General features: G+C 35.5%; 2 protein-coding genes across 11 annotated transcripts in view; one reads left to right on the top strand and one right to left on the bottom strand.

Annotated features, from left to right (window-relative positions):
• LOC137244275 (synaptic vesicle 2-related protein) overlaps positions 1–25,842 on the top strand; it is a 2,198,928-nt gene that overhangs the window by 88,378 nt on the left and 2,084,708 nt on the right. The gene's annotated exons all lie outside the window — the stretch shown is intronic.
• Positions 4,977–7,960, bottom strand: LOC137246642 (uncharacterized). Of its 2 annotated transcripts, none has more exons than XM_067777685.1 (7): positions 7,686–7,960; positions 7,053–7,092; positions 6,935–6,989; positions 6,788–6,862; positions 6,088–6,263; positions 5,860–6,019; positions 4,977–5,802 (listed from the first exon to the last, which is right to left on the bottom strand). In XM_067777685.1, exons 1-7 carry the CDS (start codon positions 7,943–7,945, stop codon positions 5,735–5,737), a joined length of 834 nt encoding a protein of 277 aa, XP_067633786.1. In that variant the 5' UTR covers positions 7,946–7,960; the 3' UTR covers positions 4,977–5,734. The 2 variants fall into 2 exon arrangements, with proteins under 2 accessions (XP_067633786.1, XP_067633787.1); XM_067777686.1 differs by lacking the exon at positions 7,686–7,960 and adding an exon at positions 7,194–7,538 and having other exon boundaries at positions 5,000–5,802.

Below are 25,842 nucleotides of genomic sequence, written 5' to 3'. Positions count from 1 at the left end.
TTTTTGGTGTTGGGTAATTTTGAACTGTTTCAAATTTGCTTGGGTCGGAAAGTATCTCCTCGCTTGTGCATTTATGTCCTAAATAAGTTACCTCTTCGCTGAAGAATAGGCATTTATCTGGATGTAGTTTTAAGTTGTGTTTCCTACAGGTAGAGAAAACATCTCTTAAGTTTTGTAGCATGTGTTTTTCTGAACACCCTAGTACAACCAAATCATTCATATATAGAAATGGTTGGGATGGTTTGAGGCCTGCAAATGCCAGTGTCATCATTCTTTGGAATGAGTTTGGTGCTACTTTTAATCCATAGTGTAGTCTTTTAAATCTATATGTACCATTTTCTGCTGTGAATGAGGTTATATCTCTAGAATCTTGGTGTAATTCTATTTGATGAAAACCTGACATAAGGTCAAGGCATGAAAAATATGTTGCTTTTCCAAGTTGGTCTGAAATATCATCAATTCTTGGAAGTGGGAATTTGTCCGCTGCTAGTTTTTTATTTACTTGTCTGTAGTCAACTACCAGTCTCCATCTTTTTTCAGTATTACCTGGTAGTGATTTTTTGGGTACCAGTAAAATTGGGCTGTTGTATTCTGATATTGAGGGTTCTATGATGTCATCTTCGATTAATTTATTAACCTGTTTGCTTATTTCTCCTTTTTGTGCCTCGGGCAATCTATAGTTTTTTATGTATACTGGTGTATCATCATGTGCAATTTTTGCTTGTAAAAATTATTAGAGGAAATTGGTTCTGTTTCCAGTGCAAATATGTCTATGAATTCTGTGCATAATGAGGTTAGTTGTGAATTGACAAATTTGGGAAATTTTTTGTTAATCTTTTTAATTTTTCTGTGTCATTACTATGTTTATTGTGTGTTTTTGTTTTAATTAAATTGTAGTCTTCTAAATTTTCGGTATGTATTTTGTAATTTTGAATAGTTGTATTTTTTGTGTGGTGTTTATAATTCTGACAAAAGTTTGTTCTGTATTTGTGATTGTGTTCGCTTTGAAAATGCCTTCAGATAATTGTTGATGGGGTATGAAGATGGTTTTATTATCTGTGTTGACTGTTACTTGTCTAATGACTTCAGATCTAGCAGGGATCGTAATTGTGTTAGCAGACAGAAAATTTGTTAGGTACATCGTGATTGTTTGGGGAAAATCATATTTTCTTAGGATTAGTTTATCCTCTTTTTTGCCATAGTCTAGAATACAATTATATTTCTTTATAAATTCCAAACCTATAATTCCGTCGCATGGTATTGGAAAATCGTCTTCTACGACGTGAAATTTATGATAAATTAGAAGGTCATCGCCTTTTAAATCAACTTTAATTGTGCCTAATGTACTGGTTATACCCCGACCAATGCCCTTTAAGTCTGTTATTTGTGCTGTATTTATTTTTGTATGATTAAGTACTTGATTCTTTTTAATTATGGACTTATCTGCTCCTGTGTCTACTAAGAAATTAGAAATTGAGTTGTTTAATGATGTTTTTGTAGATATATAACTATTTAAGTGTAAGTTTAGTACACATATTTTCCTATCTACTGATTTTGAAGTGGAGTTTCTTGGTTTTCCTGCTGGGTACAATTTCGCACGTTGCGCGTCTGATTGTACTGTCTATTGTTACTTGGGATTTCTGATCTTCTTTGGGAATTATTATTGTTGTTATTTCCTCTAAAGTTGTTATTAAATCTTGTCGGGTATCTAAATCTCCTACCTCGGTAATCTCCATAGCTGTTACTTTGGTAACCTCCACGGAAATTACTGCGATATTGGTTTTGTTGACGAATGTTTAAAATTGTATTCGAGCTGCCTGTGATTTCTGTGCAACTGTTTGTGAATTTTGAAATTGCGTCGTTCATCGTTGTGAAGGTTCCCGCTTGCATAATCATCTTCACTTCATCATTGGAGCAGTTCTTACACATGGCCTTTACTGCTGCTTGTGTCGAATATCTCGTTGCTAAATCTGGGTTAAGTCCATCCGAGATATAAGCTCCTTCCAATGATCTGGTGATTTTTTCTATTTCAGCATTATACTGGTTTGCGGTTTTGCTGCGTTGTTGGATATTCATTAGTTTAGCTGTTAAAACTTCTACTGATTCTCCCTTTATTGCACTTTTTAGTTTTTGTTTTATTTGTGCAATTGTATTTTCGTCACTTGTGAAGTTTCTTGCCGTGCCTTTTAGCTTTGTCTTTATCATAGTTATTGCTAAAGCTTCATGATTATCCTTGATTTGGTCTAGAATATCAAGAGCATCTAAGAAACTGTGCAAATTTTCAGGCTTGCCATCAAACTCTGGTAGCACTGATGAGGCAGGTTTGATAAACTCTACTACTGTTTGTGCCATTGTGACGTTTATGGGTCGGTTAAGCAGTGGTTTATGTTCTTCCACTGATGGGGTTAGACTAAACGATGGTGAAGGGGTACGGTTTCTTGAGGGTTCAGTTAGAACGGAGTTGAAATCAATTTGGAAACTTTCTTCTATAGTAGTTGGTATGGGGATTTCGATGTTATATCTTGCTAACGAAGATACTAATTTATCCCTTACTGTTGAAAAAATTTGTTGAGCCTCTTTTTGGTGATCGTTAGTAAGTATGTGGTTTACTTTATTAATCAATTCTTTTACAGCATTTAGGGCTTCTAAAATTATGTTCAGATGTTTTGCTATCGTTTCTGTTTTTATGGTAATACTTTTGTTTATGCACTTATATGATTTATCGGCTTTTAGTTTTTCTTCTGTTAATTTATTATAGATTTCTTCCCATGTACTCATTTCTTTTTGGAATTTCCGTTAAACTCTTTGTGCATTATTTAATTGTCTCAGTTTGTTTTTTATATAGTTTTTTATTAGAATTGTAATTGCGACAATCAAAAATGCAATTACACAAACAAAAATAGTTAGCCATTTATCGGAGATTTCTTGTTTATTTTCTATAATTTCTGTTGGTTCATACTTGACCAATTTATTTTCAACATTGTTTTCTGTATTTTCCTTACCAACTTTGTATCCAGCAATACCTATTAGTATAACATTTAATATGGTTTTCCACCATGCCATTTTTAACAATTAATGAAGAAAATTTGTATTAAGTTTTTATTTATTTATTTATTCGCTAGCAATATACGACATAGTATTAGATTTAAATTCTAAAATTTGTAATTACGTTTAAAAATTTATTTTTTATTTGGGAATACCATTCGTAACATCCTAACTGTTTCTTCTTCCCTTGTTGTAGGGTTTGTTACGTCTTCTATTGTCGGTTCCCTAGTCATACCTATTTTCTTCCAAAATGATTTTAACCATTGCAGTTTTCTTTCATTAGCTATTGTTACACTATCTTCCCATGAAGGTTTCAGCTTTCTCTCTTTTTATTTTAAATTGTTTACCTCCCCTTTTTCTTTTTCGGATTTTTGGGGTGGGTATTTTTGGTGTTTCTTCCTTTTTTATAGTTTGGTTCCGTCGCCAATACTTTTCTATAGTAATTGGTGTCGGACCCTGTTTGGTGGTGTTACTGTTTTTAATGATTTTCTAAGAAATTTTTATGAATTTCTTTATAGTGTCTTCGCACTTTTTAAAAATTCTAGGAAATTCTTCTTCTATTTCTATTTCTTGCATAATAATGGAGATAGCTAAATTGTTCAAAAAATAGTTTTCTTTTTTTTTTTTTAACAAAGTAGATTTCTATGTATTATTTTAAATTTTTCAAGCACAAAAAAAATCTTTAAAATTTAGTACATTTTGATTTTCTTGCAGAGAAAAAAAAATTTTGTGAAAAGATGTGTTTTACATTTTTTTTCTTTAATTCCTGTTTTTAAAAAAAAATCCCTAAGCAAAAACTTTCGTTTTTGCTAATGGTTTAGCGTCCTTAAAGGCCGCCCAATTTATTTCTAAATATACTTATTATTACTGCTTTCAGCCAGTCATGCCACCAATTGGTCCTGCAGAATATTGCTGTTTAAAATGTGTCCTTTCAATCCGTTTATTCCACTTCGCCTTATGCTTTATTCATCCTTGGTTGCCTTTTCTAAAATGTGTCCTTTAAATCCATTTATTCCACTTCGCCTTATGCTTTATTCATCCTTGGTCACTGCTGTTGATTAATTTTGTTCCTCAATGTTATTTGCCTTCTGCGTTTGTTTCTTCGTTAATGTGCTGTGATAGCAGTTGTAATCCTTTGTATCAGGATCCTTTCAACTTTTGCCCGGATGGTAAAATTATTAACTTTTTTATACTTTGTTTTTTAAAGTTTCTTGGGCAGGATCTCTGAGCAGCTAAATCTTAAGCGATATTTGCTTGGTCAGCAAATCTTATGCTTATTGCAGATAAAACTGGCAGGATTTTTTCCTCCAGCAAGATCTTTAGCAATTTTTGCTGATTTTTGATCAAGCTAGCAGGATCGCCATGAAAAGTAAAAAATTAAAAAGATGCGTTGTCTTTGGTTGTCAGATCAATATTCCCTTTATTACAAAAATTCTTTCCCTTTTTATAGCTAATTACTTAACCTACACATTTACAAATATCCTAATACTACCCAATAAACATTTTTGTCAAATCTCAGTTTGAGATACATTTGCGAATCAGTCCATTTCTCACATTTCAAACGTTAGTTTTCAAATGCATTTAAAATAACCGTTGATAGCGTTCTCAAGCTAAAAGGTTCATTTTTAATATGGGATTTTTCTTTATTTTCAAATTGAGAATTTTTGGATTCTCAACTTTTTCTCAAACGAAAATAAAGCGGAACGAAATGGAATCCAATTACTCTAATTTAATTGTTTATTCAGTGTTACCTACGCTGTAAAAGAAATACCCAGTTTTAATAATAAGAGTTCTTTTTTATGAGTTTTGACAAATTTTTTAAATTTTCTTTATTCAGTTAATTCAAAAAAGTATATCAAAGCAAAAAATTAGTTACATACCAGTTTTTCAACCATCTTTCTATTTTATTAAAATATTCTGTAACAAATATGTATACATTTTATATTGTTTAATGTTGATAGATAAATGAATAAAAAAATTAAAATTATATTATACAAAAATTATTATTTCATGAAAATCAAAAAACTAAGCATTAAATTCAATGTTACAAAACAGCATAGGATGTAGAGAAACTCCGACTAGTTATATATACATGGTGAATACATTAAAATATTATTTCATGTTGATTAAGTACACATATAGGTAAACAAAAAACTTAGGCACAAAAATTTAAGGTTGCAAAGAAAAGTGCAAATGAGGTACAAAGTTCCCATTAGTGACATAGATACAAGCCTAACATATTATATGTGTTCATCTACAAAAAAATTATTACTGGAAGTTAGGAATTTTTGTCATTGCTCATACAAAACATCAACAATTAGTAAATTCCAGTAACAATTTTTTTGTAAATGAACAGGCCTATTATTTCACATAAATAAAAAAAAATTTACATACAAGGTTACAAAAAAATGCATATAGCTAGAAAAACTCCTACGGGTTACACATAAAAATGTTCTTTCAATTTAGTTGAAGAAGTGAAAAGAATTTAATACAAAAATTCAAATAAAATTTTTGTAGTTCAAAAATACAACAGAAATATCCTGCGTTTTTAAGAAAAAGGAAACATTAAATAATAAATAAGTAAATAAATAAAATGCATCTAAAAATTATTATATATGGATTATATATAATCTATTGCAAGCTGGTATTCTTCTGTTTTTCGTATTCAACCTTTTTATTTAGCCGAGTACTAGCGTGTTGGAAGAAGTTGATTGTCACTGTCGTTGGCCACATTAGGAAATTTGAGACAAAAGGTTTCTAAATATAATAAACAAAATAACTAAAGCCACAACATATGATCATACGCGTAATTACGTTTCAGTGCTCCTGTTACACTTAGCGCCCTAGCTGGTGTCTTCGTTTTAGTTCCTTGCCAGGAATACGATTGCGCAACATTGTCAGTTATTATTTTGCGCCAAGCCATTTTTATGAATTTAGTTGTACTTGCACAGATGATGGTCTGCAGTTCGGCCACCTGGAAAAAATAAACATGTATAAAATGGCTGCATTTTAATTGAATAGCTAAATTGTTAGGATATTCACCAAATCGTTATATTTATTCTCAGAGCTTTGAATTTTTGCTTCAAATTCGGAAAATTCATGCACTTCTGAAAAAGGTTTTTGCGGTAAAATCTTCTTCCTTTTTACAGTTGCAGAACTTGCGCCTAATTTAACTTCTTCCAATACCCTCTTTAACAACTTTTGTGTTGATTGATTTTCTGAAATTATTGAATTTATAGATATGTATGAATATTAGAAAAATATTTGCATGAAATAATTATATATATGGAAACTACTCCTCGTTTCAAGATTGTCTACTGGGCTGTTGCCAACAATGTGATTTTTTTATATAAGTATTAAGCAAGATATGCCAATAGGGGTATCAAATGAAAGATATTTTAAGTCGTATACCAACTAAAGTACTTTCAAGGAGGATTATCATTATATATACACGGTTTGGCTGATTTTGAGTAAGGACAGTATTCTTCATTACAAAATTTTTTTAACTGTTCAATCAAATTTTTAACAACTGTTCAATCAAATTTTTAACAATATTTTCGAGTATTCCATTTTTTCCATACAAAGTCAGGACAAAATTTAAATTTTGTATACTAAAGTTATACTAAAAATTGCATACTCGAAAATGTTATGAAAAACCTGACTAAAAATATAAAAGGTATTCAAGTTGAACATATCGCACACTAATTCAAAAAATTTTAATAAATAAATAAAGAAATATTACCCTTTGATAAATTTGTTCTCCATTCGTCTATATTCTTGTCTAAGGCATTAATATTCCTATTCAAATTATCCAAATCTGAAAAATGAACGGTAATAGACTATTAGTATAAACAATTTTAAATAAACAATGAATAGTCAAAAACCTTACCTTGTTTGGTAACTTGGTTATCTCCAGTAGACAAAAATGTGCTGTTAAAATCCATCTATGAGCGAACAAGTGGTAAAAATACGAATTCGGTATTTTCAAAGTTATGAAATAAAATTACTTTTTTTGATATTTCATCTACAGAATGCTCAAATCGATCACTGGAAAAGTGTAAAGTGGCGCAACAATAAATATTAAAGTTTGATGACTTTATTGGTGTAATAAAAAGATCATTTAAATTTTTGACCTCCAAAGATATTACCTTTGGAACACAATTTTCATAAATAATACTTATTATCTTGAATATTTTTTTGTTTGCGCTATAAAAGTTGTCAGGATTTTTTATGGATAAATAAAATAAATTTGTATTAATTGAGTTTACTGGCCCATTTCGTAATTTTTCCTTTCAATTTTTTCCGTAACACTTTCATTACAGAACAAGCTTTCTTCTACTAAACGATTATAAATCTGTGCAGCAATATGGTTTTTTTTTCTACATTTTCGTTTCAATTTAGACAAAAAGTTTTCAAATTTAAATGCGTTTACAGATTCTAAATCGCCAAAGTTTAATGTATCACTGTGTAAATGAGTAAGGCAATGAAAATTAAATGTTAAAAAAGAATCATCATAAAGCCTAGAGACATTTTTAACGTATTCATTTAAAAGAATTTTCGCACATTCATTATTTTCCGAACATGATTTTTTATCAAGTAAAATTCGAATACCCAAACTAAGTAACAAGAAATGGTGGTACCGTTCGGCGTCTAAGATATCGGCAAGTAAAAAAACTCCAGTATATAATAGAAATTGCATCAATTCTGTGGCCTTAAATCTTTCAATTTCCTTTAAGGTACGTGGACGTCGAGCGAACTCTCTAGGTACCTTATTACTCAAAAATAATATTTTAGAATTTAATGCATCAATCTGTGCAGATTTTAATGAATACGGCTCATTTCTTTGTTTAACCCAACCTACAAGCAAAGTTTTCATCACACCAAGGCATACCACATGCATGTAGTCATATGGGAAGGATTTTACAACATCAATTGGCAATTTCTCAATGGCGGTTTGTTCTATTATTCTGTGATGATTTATATCAGACCTTAGGCGGAAATCTGAGTCTGTTCTACTACTACTATTCATTTCATGGTGAAAAATCATTCTATGGCCTTTACTATTCCCTTTCTGCGTACACGTTACGCAACAAAAATAACCCGTATGTCCCTTAACACCCAATATATACGATCTTGCTGGAGCATCACAAACAAAAGAGCGACAGTGAATTGAATAATGCCTGCCATTGAAATCTAAACCTTGTTCCATTAAGTGCAACATTTCATCTACAAAACGTTGCAAGTATATATTTGGGCACAGTGTCTTGCTATTTCCGCAATAAGCACCTACGACCATAACAACCGGGTCCCCATTCACGTTTATTAAAATGGGCCATGCCTGCAAATTGGAACTTTTTGCTAGTGGAAGACCGTCAATATTTATGTTAAGCTCTTCTCGAATAACACTTCCCATTTCACTTTCTGCATCAATGTCAGATTCCGAATAGTCGCAATCCACACTTTCTGAATCACTTCGATCATAAATAACACTATTGGAAATAGAAGGGCCTTCGCTTAAGGTGGCGCTTACTCCTGAACTTTCTATTATTCCCGGTGCTACTGTTGTGCCACTTTCGGTAAGCAAATTTATTATTTGCCTCACTTCACTTTTAACTCGTTTAGTTTTATGCATAATGTAGTAAAATATCACTTAATATTATCAAAATGTATATATACCTCCTTATTTTTTCACTTTATGTCCAACTTCACTCAATAAAATAGCTTGTTTACATTTCCAGCTAAACTATGCAAATTAGAGATCGACGAATATCCACCGATTCGATAGATTTCGATATCTTTGCTATGTTGACATTTCAGGAATGGAATGAAATGAAAGCATATCTAAAACCATTCTCAAGTTGAAAAACAACGTTTGAGAAAAAGTTGGGAGAATATTTAGTTTCGAATGATTAATAATGCTGAATATCAAACTGAGAATTAATGTTTTCTCAAACAGTTGAGAGAAAAAAAATTGTCAAGTATGTCTCAAATTATTCTCAAGTTGAAGATCGACGTTTGAGAAAAAGTCGAGAAAATATGTTGTTTCAAATGATAAATAATGTTGAATATCAAACTGAGAATCAATGTTTTTCTCAAACATTTGAGATTTTTGTTTTCAGTGTTTGTTGGGTAACAACTAAAAATAAGTACATTTGTATTAAAGAGTATATATGTGAATTTGTATTGTTATGCATATATGTAGATTTGTATTAATATGCATATATGCAGTATATGTAGATTTGTGTTATTATGCATATATGTAGATTTGTATTGCTATGCATATATGTATATTTGTATTACTATGCATGCATGTAGATTTGTATTAATATGCATATATGTAGATTTGTATTATTGTGCATATATGTATATTTGTACCACCATGCATGCATGTAGATTTGTATGCAGAGTCAGCAGATCGATATTCATGAATATTTGGTTAATTCATATTCTTTGTTGTATGTAAGTACTAAGCAGAATTTATTAGCTGTGAACGGACAAAGGTTTCATATTCGGCATTCCATTGATGTTAGCTAACCGCTGGGTTAGTTCAATAATTTATGTTGTATAATATTGTAATATGATTGTTACTAAGAAGTATTTAGCATAGAAGTTCATGATGCGTAATGCCGTAAATGTATTGCATAGGTGGGCATGACGCTACAATGTTGTCTTGTCCACACCTGGAGCAGGAAATTCTCCAGAGGCCCCTGCATTGAAAGCGGCGTTGTCCGCGTTCCTTGCAGCGCCTGCAGCAATCCTTGCTATCGTACTCCGTTTGAAGATGATACGTGCTGTGGACCACCATTTTGCCCTGTTTCGCTTCCTCGCTTTTTAGCAGCTCATACTCTTCCGTTATTTCCAGGAGCTCGGCGATCGTCCTAAACTCACTGCGCTTAATGAAGAGGCGGTATTCAACGCTTAGGCAATCGTAGATTCGCTCGAGGTGGTTTTCCTTGCACATTGTCGGGTGCTGGCGCATCAGCATTTGCAATGCGAGGACGTGGTCCTTGGCTTTTTCCCGGCCTTGTTGCCTGCGTTGTCGGTTGGCGTCTTCTAAATGTCGAAGATGATGCTTAGGTTAGGTTAGGTTGAACTGGCCGGTCCATGAGGACCTCACATAGACTGAATAAGTTCGTAGTGTTACAGGAAATTTGTTTTAACAACCAAACTGAAAAACCTTATCAAAAACCAGGACCTATGTTATAAAATAACTCCGTCCTCTCGGCAAATACTAGAAGCTTCCTAGGACTTAAGCCACTTGCTGCTTCTAGATCTGACATGTGTATCACTCCTAATAGCTGGAGACTTAGCCTGACAAGCGCAGGGCAAGAGCACAGAACGTGCTCGATCGTTTTCTCCTCCAGCCCGCACTTCCTACATCTGATATCACTGATCAAGCACAATTTAAAGGCATGTGACGCCAGAAGGCAGTGTCCAGTCAGAATACCCGTCATGAGCCTACAGTCCTCTCTTTTTAATGATAGAAGCAACTTTGTTAGTCTACGGTTGTAAGACCAACACATAATCTTCGACACTTTACAGCCCCACGCTTAAACCCACGCCTTTCCTGCTTGGTCGATCATGTGCACCACTCCGCTTCGTTTAATCTCGCCCAGTCTAATTGGGATGTCTACGGAGCAAGCTTCAAGGGTACGCCCTTTTCAGCTAGTTCATCCGCTTTTTCATTCTCATCTGTTCCCATATGCCCTGGGACCCATTATAGATGTATGCTTCTCCCTGTCCCGATTCTCTCCAGGGACTGTTCAAACTCAAACACGCATTTAGATGCTGTGCTATGCGAGATTATTGCCTTAATTGCTGCTTTTTAGAAACATTATTGAAAGCCCCAGCAATGTCTTAGAGCATATTCCTTATATTCCAGGCTTTCTCTATGCTTATTACCACCCTATTCAATGCGGTGTCCAACGACTTGCCTTTGGTGTACGCATGTTGTGTTATGGAGAGCAGCTTTTTATTCACGTTGGACTTTAAGTACACATCTATCAGCCTCTCAAAGGTTCTGAGCAGAAATGATGTTAAGCTAATGGGTCTATAGTCTTTGGGATACACGTGACCGATCTTCCCCGCCTTTGGTAGGAAAGCTACGACAGCAGTAGGCCAAGAGTGCGGTAAAGATTCACTCTTAGGCACCCATCGAATATTATTGTAAGCCATTCCATACCATCTCGGCCCGGCGATTTAAACTTAGAAAACTTCACTGCCCATTCGATCTTGATATCGGTTACCAAACCCGGCACTTCCCGCTCAGTGATTGAAGAGTGAGTGCTGTCTGCTGGCTCTTCTAAACCATCTCCCGATGGGAAATGTGTATCGAAAAGCACCTCAAGAGATTCCTCACTATTACGTGATCATTCTTCGTTCTCTTTGTTTATTAGTTCCTGGACTACGTTTCCTTTGCTAGGACTTTTCTCAACCGTGCTGTTTCGCTGGATCATTCGATGTCCGTACAGAAACTTTTCCATGAGATTCACTTCGCCCTGGCAATTTCGCGCTTGTAGATCCTCAAAAGATCCCTGTACTTGTCCCGACATGCTTCGCTTTCCGCGGTCTTTGTTAGCTTAAACATTTCTTTTACCTGTATTCTTAGAAGAGCCAGCTCATTGATCCACCCTGGCGGCTTTGCTTTTCCTCTGAATCTTCTTAGAGGACAAGCTTTGTTATACGCAGTCATAAGCGTCCTTGCTAGGAATTCATTAGACTCCTCCAGTTCCTCCACATTGGCAACCTCTTTGGGTTGTCCCAGTTTTGTTTTTACCTGTTTCTGGAATTTAGTCCAGCTCGTTGACCTAGGGTTTCTAAAAATTCCTCCCTTCTCTACCCTCTTTATGGGGATGCTGAAGCTGATATACGCATGGTCGGAGAAGGATGGTCTATCAATAACCGTCCAATCATACCTTGATATATCACATCAGAGCTCAATGCAATATCCAAAACATTGCTGGATGTTGGACCAGCACTGCTGGATGTTGGACTAGGGTTTCTAAAGGTTCCTCCCTTCTCTACCCTCTTTAAGGGGATGCTGAAACTGATATACGCATGGTCGGAGAAGGATGGTCTATCAATAACCATCCAATCATACCTTGATATATCAGTTCAGAGCTCAATGCAATATCCAAAACATTGCTTGATGTTGGACCAATGTATGTAGCGACATATCCCCTGTTGGCTATCTGCAAAATGGTTTGCAGGATGTTTCTTTACCATTACTACAGCTCGCACCCGTCCTTCCGTTTGCGCGTAGTAAACGCCAAGTCCGCGCGCGCTAAGACCAGAAACCTCTCCTCCCGATGAGAGTCACAGCTCCTGGATCAGCGCAACATCAAACGAACCCTTCTCAAGGGTTACGAGGAGTTCGCTCGACTCCACTTTACTGTGTTGGAGGTTTATCTGTAGGAATCGCAGCACCATTGGGCTGTTTGCTCCCCTCCAGCACAATCGTCGTGACGTCGTCGTCCTACCCTTACCCTTTTGGTGTAGAGTATTCGAAGCCCCCTTCAACCTCTTGTAACTGTTGTGCTGGGTGTACTCTGTGCGACTCACAGCACCATTTGGCTGTTGGCCCTCTTCTAAAACATTCACTGTAACGTCGGCTACATCCGCCTGTCTTTTTTCTCTTAGAATTTTGAGGTCCTTTTCGAATTCGCCCACCCATTTTTATCCTCGGGACTTCTTTTCCTGAGTCGCATATAAATTTTGCCTGTACCAAAGGACATTTCTCCCAGCTGCGTGTAAAATATATCCTCCGCCTGCTTGTTTATTTGGAAAATGTAGAGCTGACCTTCCTCCGTAGGCCTAGATACAGTAGGTACCTTCCAATCCTGTGTCGGTATGTTCGGATTCTGATTCTGCAGAGGTCGCAGTGTATCCTCCGACTTCTCAAACATGGTATCCATTCCTTAACTTTTGCTACCGTGGGATTAGTGCTTTATCTACCACCTCGAAGCGCTCGTTCGTGCCTTGCATTTGGAGGTTTGGAACCACTTCCTCAAGTCACCCCAAGCTCGCGACGTTGTCGCATGCTATCATCTTCACATCATTAAGAAAGCAGGCTTGTCGCCTTCCGCCGAACGTTGTCTCTTTATTCTGCCATTCGAAGCTTCTTCTTCCTCGTACCGTTTGAAGAACCGAGGGTTTCTCGCAGCAAACCTTTTGAACTGCATTCGATCTACTTCTAGCGCATCATGGGCCCATTCTAAGCATTCGATCTCCAATTCTGTGGGGTCGACCACTGCTCCCAGGCGCTGGACAATTCTTATTGGTGCACGGTAGTGCGAGAGAGCTCTTTTACTTCCTCTGCTCCGTACCCTTCACCGCTCTTCTACTCCGTTCGCTCCGACGCATCGCTTATTACGTATTGATCGTCCTTGGCTTGCGACTCAGTCCTCCTCTTATCATCGTCCGTACTACAATTAGGTAATGGGTCGTTCATCTTGGTCGTACGACCACCTGCCCGGCTAGGCGGGCTCAGCGGTCCAGTATTATATACGGGGAAAGAACCGCCCGCCACAGCAGCGCCCCTTACTGTGGTAAAGCCACAGCCCTGTACTTGAATGTCTTTTGAATCTATACTTAAAAAATTGTCCCATTTGGACGCTTACTTTCAGATAAACAATTAACTTCCCAAAACAATCCAAAAATATTTAACTGCCAATATAAAAAAAACAAGCAGAATTGAGGGGATGTGTGGAATAATGGTATAAGTCCAGTTACACCGTTTTTCCATAAATCAAATAAATAAAAAGAGCACGATTACATACACATACCATATTAATCTTAGAAATAATAGTGATATTTAACAAAGATATTAGCTTAATTTATGGAAAAACGGTATAACTCTCTAATAAAATTTTGCAGTAGTGAAGCATAGAAATGGTATGAAAATATATTCAATGTCGTAGACCAGAAAGAACTGAAAAATAAGAGAATTGAATTGGTTTCAAAAACGACTAAGCAGACATTGTTAAAAAAAGAAAAAGTTTAAAAATGATAAAAGTAGCAAAAAAAATTGCTAAAAATAAGAAACGGAAATAACAAATAGTTATAACCACATCTTAATAATAGAATATAATGTATTTAATAATGGTTATTAATGTATCTACTATTTTGTTTAATAAAGTATCTCAATCAAACTATTTGATATTTGATCTATGGAATAACGGTATAACTCAAAAAAAAAAAAAGAATTATGTATATATAAAATTTGTTACTTTTTCTTATCAAAGAATCATACTATCTAAAATCCTGCCAAGTAGGATTATTATAAATTTATTTTTACCTGCATTGTTAAGTTGTTTCCCTTTTCTCAAAAGGTTGATTCTTGAGTTATACCGTTATTCCGCACAACCCCTCAATTTTGCAACAAAATTCACACAGTGTTGTTCTCGACCACAAGACTCGGCGCTGACCAAATATCATCGCAAAATATTGACTTTGGTGAAAACGGTGCTCAGTTGAAAAAGCCTTACCCATATACAAGTTGGGATTTTACTACATTAAATCCTTAAACAAATATTTTTTGTGGAAACGAAGTCCAACTTTATTCGTTCATTTTCAAATTAGAACTGACTTTACAATTATTCTTAATTCTACTTTACGGCAAATTCTACATGTGTATGTTTGTCAGGTCACGTTGCACCTGCATGTGCTGGGAATATTTGCCGGGTTTGTTGTAGCAGCGTCATCATGTTTTGGTAGCGCGTGTGGTGTCGTTTGCCCATGGGATACAATGGTTAAATGCTCGCACTGTCACTTGATATAGAGTTGGCAAGTATCCGTGTACCTGTGATTTTGTCACAGCTACTGAAATATCGCAGTACATTTCAGCGACAGGTTAGAAAGAATAACCGTGACAGATTGCCTGTGACATTGTAGGGTTAATTATTCCCGAACAATAAAAGAATGCATAGATTTCCTATAAAATATTATATTTAATCAATACAAATTAAAACTTCTTCTTTGCACAAATTCTAGAGATCACCAACTAACTTTTCGATAACTAAAGAAAATCTAATACAGATAAAATTCAACTTAACGTACCAAATAGATTGAAAAGAAATCGATAATACCTACAGTACACCCCCCTAAACTTTTAATTTTTACAAAGGTTTACTGCATGAATGAACATTGAAAAATAAAAATTTTAAAGTTTTCAAATAGAAAAATATTTGACAGAATTAATATTAATTTTACACAATTTTACAGATTTTTTCCTTGCAGTAGGATTATTACCCTGTGACTGGTTGGATGGTTGTTGCTTTGCATAGCTGTGGTCCTCAAGTAAGACATTGGAATTGTTAGATTTGGCATAGCAATGGTTGTTGTTGTTGTTGTTGTAGCGATAAGGTTGCTCCCCGAAGGCTTTGGGGAGTGTTATCGATGTGATGGTCCTTTGCCGGATACAAATCCGGTACGCTCCGGTACCATAGCACCATTAAGATGCTAGCCCGACCATCTCGGGAACGATTTATGTGGGCACATTAAACCTTCAGGCCATTCCCTCCCTCCCTACCCCCATGTTCCATGAGGCTTCGAGAAGACGTCAAACGTCTTTGAAATAAAACAAGGCCACCGTTCGTCATCACCTAATACGTTAAACAAATTGGTTGAAGATGTATCGGCTTTAACCATCAATGTTGAGGAACTTGATTCTGCAATCTAATGCATTCAAAGCTATCGTAAAACTTCAAGAGCCCGCAGTAGGAGCAGCGATAATAAGCAAGGAAAGGATACTGCTACTTCACGAAGACATAACCCATCAATCTGTTTCTTTCACAACAAATTTGGCAGCAAAGCTAAAAATTGTTTCAATCCATGTCTAATGGCTGAGGAAGTTAAATCGGTGGAAAGCTACAAAACCGTCTGATAATAACTGACAAGCGGCCCGGCTCAACGTTTCTTATAGATACCGGCGCTGAACTTTCTCTTATTCCAGCTTCATACTCAGTCAACAGAACTCAAAGCAATTTCAAACTTTATGCAGCTAATAATATTACAATTCCTACGTACGGTGACAAGCGTCTTGTTCTCGATCTCGGACTTCATCGGCAAATCGAGTGGACATTTTGTATCGCCGGTGTACCCTATGCAATTATAGGTGCTGATCTCCTTTCGCATTACAACTTAATTATTGATCTTAAAGGCCAACTTCTCATTGACAAGACTACTAAGCTAACGTCAAGAGGTGTCACTAGCCATACAGAGCGATTAAAAATGTCTACAATCAACGAGAGTAACAACGAGTTTATTAAAATTTTGAAAGGATTTTCCGGAATGATATACCCAAAATCACGCACCTATCAAGTGTAAATTCGCTCATTTCATTCCGACTAAGGGTGCTCCTGTATTTCAACCAACACGTCGACTCAATCCAGAGAAGTACAAGGCTGCTAAAACCGAATTCGAATACTTAATGAAGCTGGGATGGATCCGATCCTCCAAAAGCCCATGGGCTAGCCTGATATATTTTGTTAAAAAGAAATCTGGAGATTGGATGGTGTGCGCTGATAACAGACGGATGAACGATGTCACTGTACCTGACAGATACTCAATATCCCATGCTCAGGACTTCACAAATAGTCTAAATGGGAAAACCATATTTTCAACACTGGACCTCGTGCGAGCTTATTAGCAGATTCCAGATTGCATCTTCAGCTGAAGAGCTCAAACAACACTTGATGATAGTGTTCCAACTTCTGCAAGACAATAATTTGAAAATCAATGTGGACAAATATGTTTTTGGAGCCAAAGAGGTAAAATTTTTAGGTTATAGAAATCCAGTGGAGGTATCGCGCCCCTACCTGACAAGGTTCAAGCAGTGAAAACTTTTCCAAAACCTAAGACAGTGGTAGAGTTAAGGCGATTCCTAGGAATGATTAATTTTTACCACCGCTCACTTCCGAAAGCAGCTGTAGTGCAAGCCCCGCTCGAACGCCTATAGTTTGGACAACGGAGGCAGAATCTTCCTTTGAACTGTGTAAGGCGGATTTATCTAGGGCGACACTTCTGGTGCATCCGTCGGCAGTTGTAAAACTTCGCCTAATCACAGACGCCTCTGACACAGCATTGGGGCGGTCGTCGAGCAACAAACGAAAGGTTCTACGTGGGAGCCACTTTCATTTTTTTCCAAAAAGTTCTCTCCAGCTCAATCAAGGTACAGCACCTATGATCGTGAGCTTAATGCAATTTACGGAAGCATAAAACATTTTCGGAATTACCTTGAAGGATGTAATTTTGCGATTCTCACTGACCATAAACCTTTAATATATGCGTTCAAACAAAACATCTCGTCAACAACGTCAACTGGAATATATATCGCAGTTTTAACAAATATATGCCATGTCGCCGAAGCTCATAATGTTGTGTCGGACGCACTTTCGCGGGTGGACATATTCCATATGCCACCCCATTTCGATATTAAAGAGCTGGCACGGTTACAACCATCCGAAAAGGAGTTAGAGGGGCTTCTTAAATCGACAACTACTTCATGCAAATATACCAAAATGTATTGGGATGCCGAAAAAACACCAATTGTTCTGGAATCTTCTACGGAATTTGGACGACCTTTCCTTCCAGAACCTTGACGCACCAAACATTCAATAGTTTCCGTTTGTCACATCCTAGTGGTAAGGCTACGCTACGTATTATCCAACAGAAATTTTTCTGGTCAATTATGAAACGCGATATTGCTGGTTGGGCTCGTAATTGCACAGATTGTCAACAATCCAAAGTAAGCCGACATGTACAAAGGATACCGAACGTAATTCAGGCGCCAGACGGCCGTTTCAACCACGTGCACATCGATATTATTAGCCCCCTTCCGCTCAGTCAAGGATACATATTGTGTAACTTTTTTAGATCGTTTCTCCAGGTGGCCAGAAGCGATACCCACAAAAGATTAAAGCGCAGACACCATCGCTAGAGCGTTCTATACTGGCTGGGTGTGCAGATTCGGCTCACCAAAATTAATTACAACAGATCAGGGTTCGCAGTTCGAGTCAGCGTTGTTCACTGCACTGCTCAAGTTTATTGGTACCCAACGTATTAGAACTGCCGCTTATCACCCCGCGTCTAATGTTGTCATTGAGCGTTGGCACTTTAATAGATCCATTTACGGATCTATATAAAAAGTTCTGCACGCACCTAACTATGCGAAAACTCGCACTCACTCACTTGGCTGTTATTTTAATTTTTCAAATTAAATAAACTGGTTTTTTTTTGTACTATCAAAACGTATTTTTTATTTATAAATGTTTAGTTCAACACTCAGTTTTCGTTTTTGTTCTTAGTACAACTATGTTTTTTTTGTATTTTATAAAACTATTTAGGTGCTATTTAGGTTTACACACATTTTCGTTAACTTTACAAACTCTTTTTAATTTCTAGTTAACTGTACAAAAATATTTTAGGGTTTCGGTTTTGCGTGCGCACTTTTACTTTTAGCGTGATTTAAAGTTGCCGGTTCTCTTCAAACTGAAAACTGCTAACGCAACTCTGTGGCTATGCGCCTACTCTTTAGGTTGCTTGCACCCAACTATGCGAAAACTCGCACTCACTCACTTGGTTGTTATTTTAATTTTTCAAATTAAATAAACTGGTTTTCTTTTTGTACTATTAAAACGTATTTTTTTATTTATAAATGTTTAGTTCAACACTCAGTTTTCGTTTTTGTTCTTAGTACAACTGTGTTTTTTTTGTATTTTATAAAACTATTTAGTTGCTAGTTAGGTTTACACACATTTTAGTTAACTTTACAAACTCTTTTCAATTTCTAGTTAACTGTACAAAAATATTTTAGTTTATCGGTTTTGCGTGCGCACTTTTACTTTTAGCGTGATTTAAAGTTGCCGGTTCTCTTCAAACTGAAAACTGCTAACGCAACTCTGTGGCTAGACTCTTTAGGTTGCTTGCGAAATCCATAATGGCGTCGAGCAACGGCAGTTTCAACCAATCAGAAACTTTCCACATTGCTCGACTGTAACATTTTTAGTGATGTCAAGTGCATCTAATGCATGGTTGCATCTTGCACTTTTCCAGAGGGGGGGGGGGGGGGGTTGCCAGCTACAATTTAATGCAGTGAATTACTATGGCACTACATCATCCCCCTTTAGAAAAGAAGAATTTCGTAAGATTAGTATTTAATCTTGCCACATTCTTCTTTAGGCTTTAATATGTTGTTGTAATGTTATGAACGAATGAGTTTGCTAGCATTAGGGTGCTCTAACCCGGGACTCATTCGTTCTTCACAGTGCAACTTCTAAAAAGATGATAAAAAATGAAAAGAAAATTTTGAATAAAATGAATTATATAAAAGTTTGAAATATTTGATTTACAGTTTGAAGTAAACCGGTTTTTTTCCTTCTTATTGTAGAATCTACCTAATTAAATATGTATTTATTTGTTACATTTCTTAGCCTTCATTGGCGGATTTTTAAAATATATTTATATCTAAAGATTATTAGTAATAGACTATTAATTTAATTAATTTTTTGTACTCGATTTTTATGTACAATTTTTTCGTTTTGATTACTTATCTCACAAATTGTTACATTTGTTCCATCAATATTCTTTACTTTGTAGGGACATTGATATATATTTTTATGTTTATTTCTAGGTTCTGTTTCTACTAAAACTCTATCATTAACTTTAATTTCTAAAGGCTTAGCCGTTTTATCATATAAATCTTTATTTCTAATCTTATGTTTATTAATAAAATTTTATGCGGTTTTTGCATTTAAACTTAAGTTTTTTTGTGTAGTTTTCTACATTATAGAGCGGATCAATTTGCTCTTTTTACAATTCATGTGGCATTGTAGTTTTTCTGCAAAATATTAATTCAAACAGAGTAAATTTATTATCAGAAACCGAACTACTTGTAGTATTGTGTAGAAATGTAAAGTATTTTAAATATATATCCCAATCTGAATACGTTTCGTTTAGATATGCACGCAAGTATTCGTTAAAGACTCTATGATTTCTTTCAACAGCACCACTAGTTTCGTGGTTGTAATCTGTTGAGAAATCATGATCAATCTTTAGAGGTGTTGTCAATTCAGAGAATAATTCGTTTTTATATTCCGTTCCTAAATCGGATCTAATAGCTTTCATTGTACCATATGTTAATATAAAGGTTTCAAAAATGGCGCAAGCAATAGTTTTTGCTGATTTATCTGGTACAGCTACTGTTACCAGGTATTTAGAAAAGTCACAAATCATAGTAACAGCGAACTTGTTACCATATTTTGATTCCAAAAGTGGACATATTGTATCGACAATTACTATGTCAAAGGGTTTGCAGGGTGTTGGAGTCAACACAAGATTTTCCTTTGTTGTTGGTTTTACTTTATTCAAAAGGCATTCATTGCATTTTTTGACAAATTTAGCTATGTAACGAGTCATATTTTTCCAATTGTATTTTGTTCTTAATTTGGATTATAATCGTTTTGTACCGCAATGACCGCCTAACAAAGGGTCCTCATGATAAATTGTCATAAGTTTTTGTTTTTGCTCTGTTTCTGTTACAGTTTCTACAGGGTCTGTTAGTATTATTTGTAATGATTTTAAAATTTGGAATTGAAAATTCTTTGAAAAATATATAATTTTTTGGCCATTCTAACTGCTTAATATTGTAACTGCCGGCTGCTTTTTCAAGCCTCGAAAATAACTCATCTTAATTTGTTTTTCCCTTAGCATTCACAAAATTAAGTAGGTTTAGTTTTTTATGTTTTAAATGCGCATAAATTTGTATACTAGAGATCTCATTATTTTTATTAAATTGTATAGTCGACTTTATTCGCGGTATCTTTTTTGAAAAATCGTATGAAAATTTGTCATAAACTTGTACTTTAGGCGTATCGAAAAAGTATCATTAAAATTATCGTCTTTATTTTGTAATTCCTTTTGTTTGGTTTGTGATCGCTTTTGGACTGCTAAAACATGCTTTGTAGATTCTTTTATTTCGCCTATACTAATACGTGAAAGAGCATCAGCCACAACGTTAGATTTTCCTTTTAAATATTCAATCGTAAATTTATATTGTGACAGTTCTAATCGAATTCTAGAAAGTTTAGAAAGATAAACTATTGGTCTATGATCGAATTTTACTGTGAAATTTGTACCGTAAACATATGGGCGAAAATGCTTTATAGCGAAATGTATTGCTGTTCTAATTCGATAATTGCTTTTTTCTGTTCTGCTTTATTAAAAGATTTTGACGCAAAATAAATTGGTAAATCGTTATCACCATGTTTTTGGCTCAGTATAGCACCACAGCCACTCTTAGAAGCATCTACTGTAATTATAAATTCTTTTGTGAAGTCAGGGTATTGTAGTAGTTGAGGAGACATTAATGCAAGTTTTAGTTTTTCGAAAGCGTTTTCGCACGCTTCATCCCAATCAAATTCAACTTTTTTTCTATTTAAACGATTTAAAGGCGCTGCCATAGACGCAAAATTCGGTATAAATCGCCTGAAGTTATTTGCAAACGCGACAAATCGCCTAACCGCATCTTTGTCTTTTGGCTTAGTATACCTTTTAATAGCGTCTATTTTCGAATCATCTGGCAGCAAACCTTTTGACGTGCATTTATGACCTAGAAAAGTTACTTCGGAACGAAGGAAATTGCACTTGTTTGGATTTAGCTTTAAATTAAACTTTCTACAGGTTTCGAAAACTTTTTCTAAATTTTTAAGGTGGTGTGTCTCACTACCACCAATGACGATAACGTCGTCAATATACATAAAAGCCTGATTTGGCGGAATGCCTGAAAATGCTATTGACATCATACGAGAAAAAGAGTTTGGTGCTATATTTAACCCGAAAGGTAAAACTTTCCAACGAAAAGCTCCTCGATCTGTACTGAAAGAAGTTACGTCACTAGATTTAGGGTGAAGGGCTATTTGGTGAAAACCAGAAAAAAGATGTAAAGTAGAAAAGTATTTGGCTCTGCCAAGATTGTCGAGTATGTCATCAACGCATGCTAGTGGAAATTTGTCGGCTATAAGCTTTTTATTGACTGCTCTGAAATCTACGCACATACGATACGACTTTTTGCTGTTGGATCTTTTTTCGGTACCAAAATTAAAGGACTGTTATAATTTGAAAAACTAAGTTCGATTAAATCATTCTGTAATAAGCTTTCGACTTGTTTATTTATTTCTTCGCGTTGTGTGTATTGCAAACGGTAATTTTTAATATAGACAGGAGTTTTGTCAGTTAATCTAAGTTTTTGTTCGTAGAAATTATTAAGCGTCATTAAGTCGGTTTTTAATGCAAAAATATCAGAATATTTCAAACATAAATCGAGTAATTTCTTTTTAGCATAAGAAGGTATTTGTTTTGCCAAAATTGATTTAAGCTCTTCTATGCATTTTGAATCGATAGGTGTATCATTTATGCGATAGACATTCAAGTTTTTAATGTCTTCAGTTTGAATATTGAAATCTTTTACGTACTTGACCTCGTCGGTGGTGTTAATAACTTTTATTATTGGGTTTTTTGTATCAACGATACATTTTACTGTGAAAACACAGTTACAGAGTTAACGAGAATCTACAAAAACTGGACTTGTCGAATTTTTCAAACTAAAAATACGAAAAACTTCGCATCTTGGTGGAATTACAAGAGTATTTGTTGAAGTGCTATGCAAAATTGAAATATTTACCTTTTTTGTCCCTTGTCCGAATATAATTGTGTCATAAGCATAGCTGATTATGAATTTGTTCGTTTTTAGAAAGTCTTTCCCTATTATACCGTCCGAAGGAATATTAAAGGAGTCATTGACAACGTGAAGAGTCAGAGGAAAAAATGTATTTGATGCAATTATACTTGTATTAACTGTTCCTAGTGTTGTTACCGTGTCTGTTGTTACGCCTGTTATATTTATTACGCTACTATCGTCTATTTTTACATCGTTTGCAAAACTGGAAATTTTTATTAATGAAATGTCTGCCTGTGAATCTACTAGAAAAGAACATATTTTATGAGAATCGCTACAAGCGACTTTGACGAAATCGGAAAAATTTAAATTTAGACAATATATTGACTGAGAAGTATTTAGTCGAATTGCTTCTTCTCCCTCAGTGTTAGCGCCTGAGGGGCTTCGGTGTTTAAAGAGCGAACATTGGCTGAATTTCTAGAATTTGAACCCTCATTATTGGAGTTTCTGTTATTTACGGACCGATTATTATTGTTATTGCTGGAATTCCTATTACCTCTATTGTAATTGCGATTATTGCCACTGTTATAATTGTTTTTTTCGGAAATTTGTATTATTGTGTTGCCTATTTGCGTTATTGTTGAATCGAAAATTACTATTGTTGTTGTATCTGAAATTACTGTTGCCTCTGGAATTTCCACGGAAATTACTATATCTTATCGGACGTGGCCGAAACGCTAACACTTGCCGCTCTTTAACTTCCTGTTCTCGCTCTATACTCATTTTCGCTACAACGTCGTTTGAATCTTTGAAGGTTGTTGACGCAAGCATTGATCTCACCATATCTGACCTACTATTTTATCTACAAACGCTAATGGTTTGTTCAACCGCCATCTCATGGGCGTTGGCCTGCGTCATACCTTCAATGATTAGACAGCGCTCTAACGAGTAAGAAAGCTCTTCTACCTGCTTGGAAATTTCTGAAAAAATTGTTATTGGTTACTCTTAAGGCTGCAATTTTTCCCGCGACAACTTTCAAATTGTCTGGCCTAATTTTACTACATAGCGCTTCTTTAATTTGGCTGACTGATTCCATATGCGTTGGTAGGGCTTCGCGAGTTTTGCCTTCGAGCTTGGATTTTAAAAATGCAATGAAGGTAGGAGTTAAAGTTTCGTTAGAGAATACTTCCATTAATTCAACTTTATTAATAAATGAGCCAAGTGCTAACGGTCCTCCACTGTAGTTTTCTCTCATAATCGAGGCACAAGTACTAATAAACGATTTTTTCTCCTCGATTGTGGCCATGGTTGTAACGTTAAGAATCGGAGTTAAGATAGAAAAACTAGAATTTGGAATTACAAGTTGATCAGCAAATCCTAAAAAGTCTGCACTCAGGGATAATTTATAATGTTCACTTGTTAAAGTATCAGTTGAAGATGCAATTGAAGCTGAATCGGAATCTGAATTATTGGAATCTAAATATTGCTCTGAATTTTTGGTATCTAAATCTTGCTCTGAATTTTTGGAAAATGAACCTAGATGTGAATTTTTAGAAACTACCTTCCCGTTTCTTAGGTCCATACGTGTTGAAACGAACAGACGAAATATTAGAATTTTCTTTTTTCTTATTTTGTTTTGATGGAGCCCACTGTAGGGCAGAGTGGGTCCTGTCACGTTCGCCATTTAATAGATCCATTTACGGATCTATGTAAAAAGTTCTGCACGCACCCAACTATGCGAAAACTCGCACTCACTCACTTGGTTGTTATTTTAATTTTTCCAAATAAATAAACTGATTTTCTTTTTGTACTATCAAAACGTGTTTTTTTATTTACAAATATTTAGTTCAATACTCAGTTTTCGTTTTTGTTCTTAGTATAACTGTGTTTTTTTGTATTTTATAAAACTATTTAGTTTCTAGTTAGGTTTGCACACTTTTTAGTTAACTTTACAACTCTTTTTAATTTCTAGTTAACTGTACAAAAATATTTCAGTTTATCGTTTTTGCGTGCGCACTTTTATTTTTAGCGTGATTTAAAGTTGCCGGTTCTCTTCAAACTGAAAACTGCTGCTAACGCAACTCTGTGGCTAGGCATCTTTTCTTTATGTTGCTTAGCAACGAAATCCATGGTGACGTCGAGCAAGGACAGATTCAACCAATCAGAAACTCTCCGCGTTGCTCGACTCTAACATTTTTAGTTGATGCATGGTCGCATCTTGCACTTTTCCAGAGGGGGAGTTGCCAGCTACTATTTAATGCAGTGAATTACAATGGCACTACAGCACCGCTCCTTAAAATCGGCAATAATGTGTCATAAATCAAGGTTCAATTGAATCGAAACTCTTCCAACGGTACTTCTGGGTCTTCGAACTTGTATACGAGAAGGGCTAAACGCTTCCCCATCCGAATATCTGTATGGCATGACATTACGCGTTCCCGGAGAATTTTTCAATCATGAAATCGCGCCTAATTCGCAGACGTTTCTCGGTGAATTTAAAAACATATGCGTGAGCAATTGGATCGAAACTCTTCCAACGGTACTTCTGGGTCTTCGAACTTGTATACGAGAATGGCTAAACGAATCTCCAGCCGAATATCTGTATGGCATGACATTACGGGTTCCCGGAGAATTTTTCAATCATGACATCGCGCCTAATTCGCAGACGTTTCTCGGTGAATTTAAAAAACATATGCGTGAGCTTAAAGCTGTTGCAACAGCGCACAACTACAAACGTAAACCCTTTTGTTTCAAGGATTTGACGTCATGCACTCATGTTTTTCTTCGCAAGGAGAACACACGCTTTCTTGAAAGACCATACGAAGGGCCTTTTGCAGTCATTGCTCGACCTTCTGACCGTATTTATCAAATTTATCAGAATGGCAAATCTGTGAACGTGTCAATTGAGCGACTCAAACCTGCTCATTTGGAGCAAGTTGAACCAAACGAAACCTTTTCTAATCCAGCTACGCAAACACATACCGAGCCAGCACCAGATAGTTTTGAACAAGATTCATCACCGATGTTAGCGTAACAAAATCATTCTGCTCTTCAACCAGCGGTGCAACCTCACAATCCTTACGTCGTTTGCAAGGACCATTGCTATGCCAAACCGAAGAAATCCA

This window comes from Eurosta solidaginis, chromosome 3, assembly GCF_040869045.1.
Source record: "Eurosta solidaginis isolate ZX-2024a chromosome 3, ASM4086904v1, whole genome shotgun sequence".
In the NCBI taxonomy this organism is placed as follows: domain Eukaryota; kingdom Metazoa; phylum Arthropoda; class Insecta; order Diptera; family Tephritidae; genus Eurosta; species Eurosta solidaginis.
Note: the sequence above shows the minus strand (reverse complement) of the source record. Positions and strands in the feature narration are given on the sequence as shown.

Coding starts and splice junctions, on each gene's coding strand:
- LOC137246642 (XM_067777685.1), bottom strand. CDS start 7,945: ATGCATGTGGTATGCCTTGGTGTGATGAAAACTTTGCTTGTAGGTTGG. Junction 7,093..7,685: donor GATATCTTAGACGCCGAACG/GTACCACCATTT, acceptor ACACTTTTCCAG/TGATCGATTTGAGCATTCTG. Junction 6,990..7,052: donor TAGATGAAATATCAAAAAAA/GTAATTTTATTT, acceptor GTTCGCTCATAG/ATGGATTTTAACAGCACATT.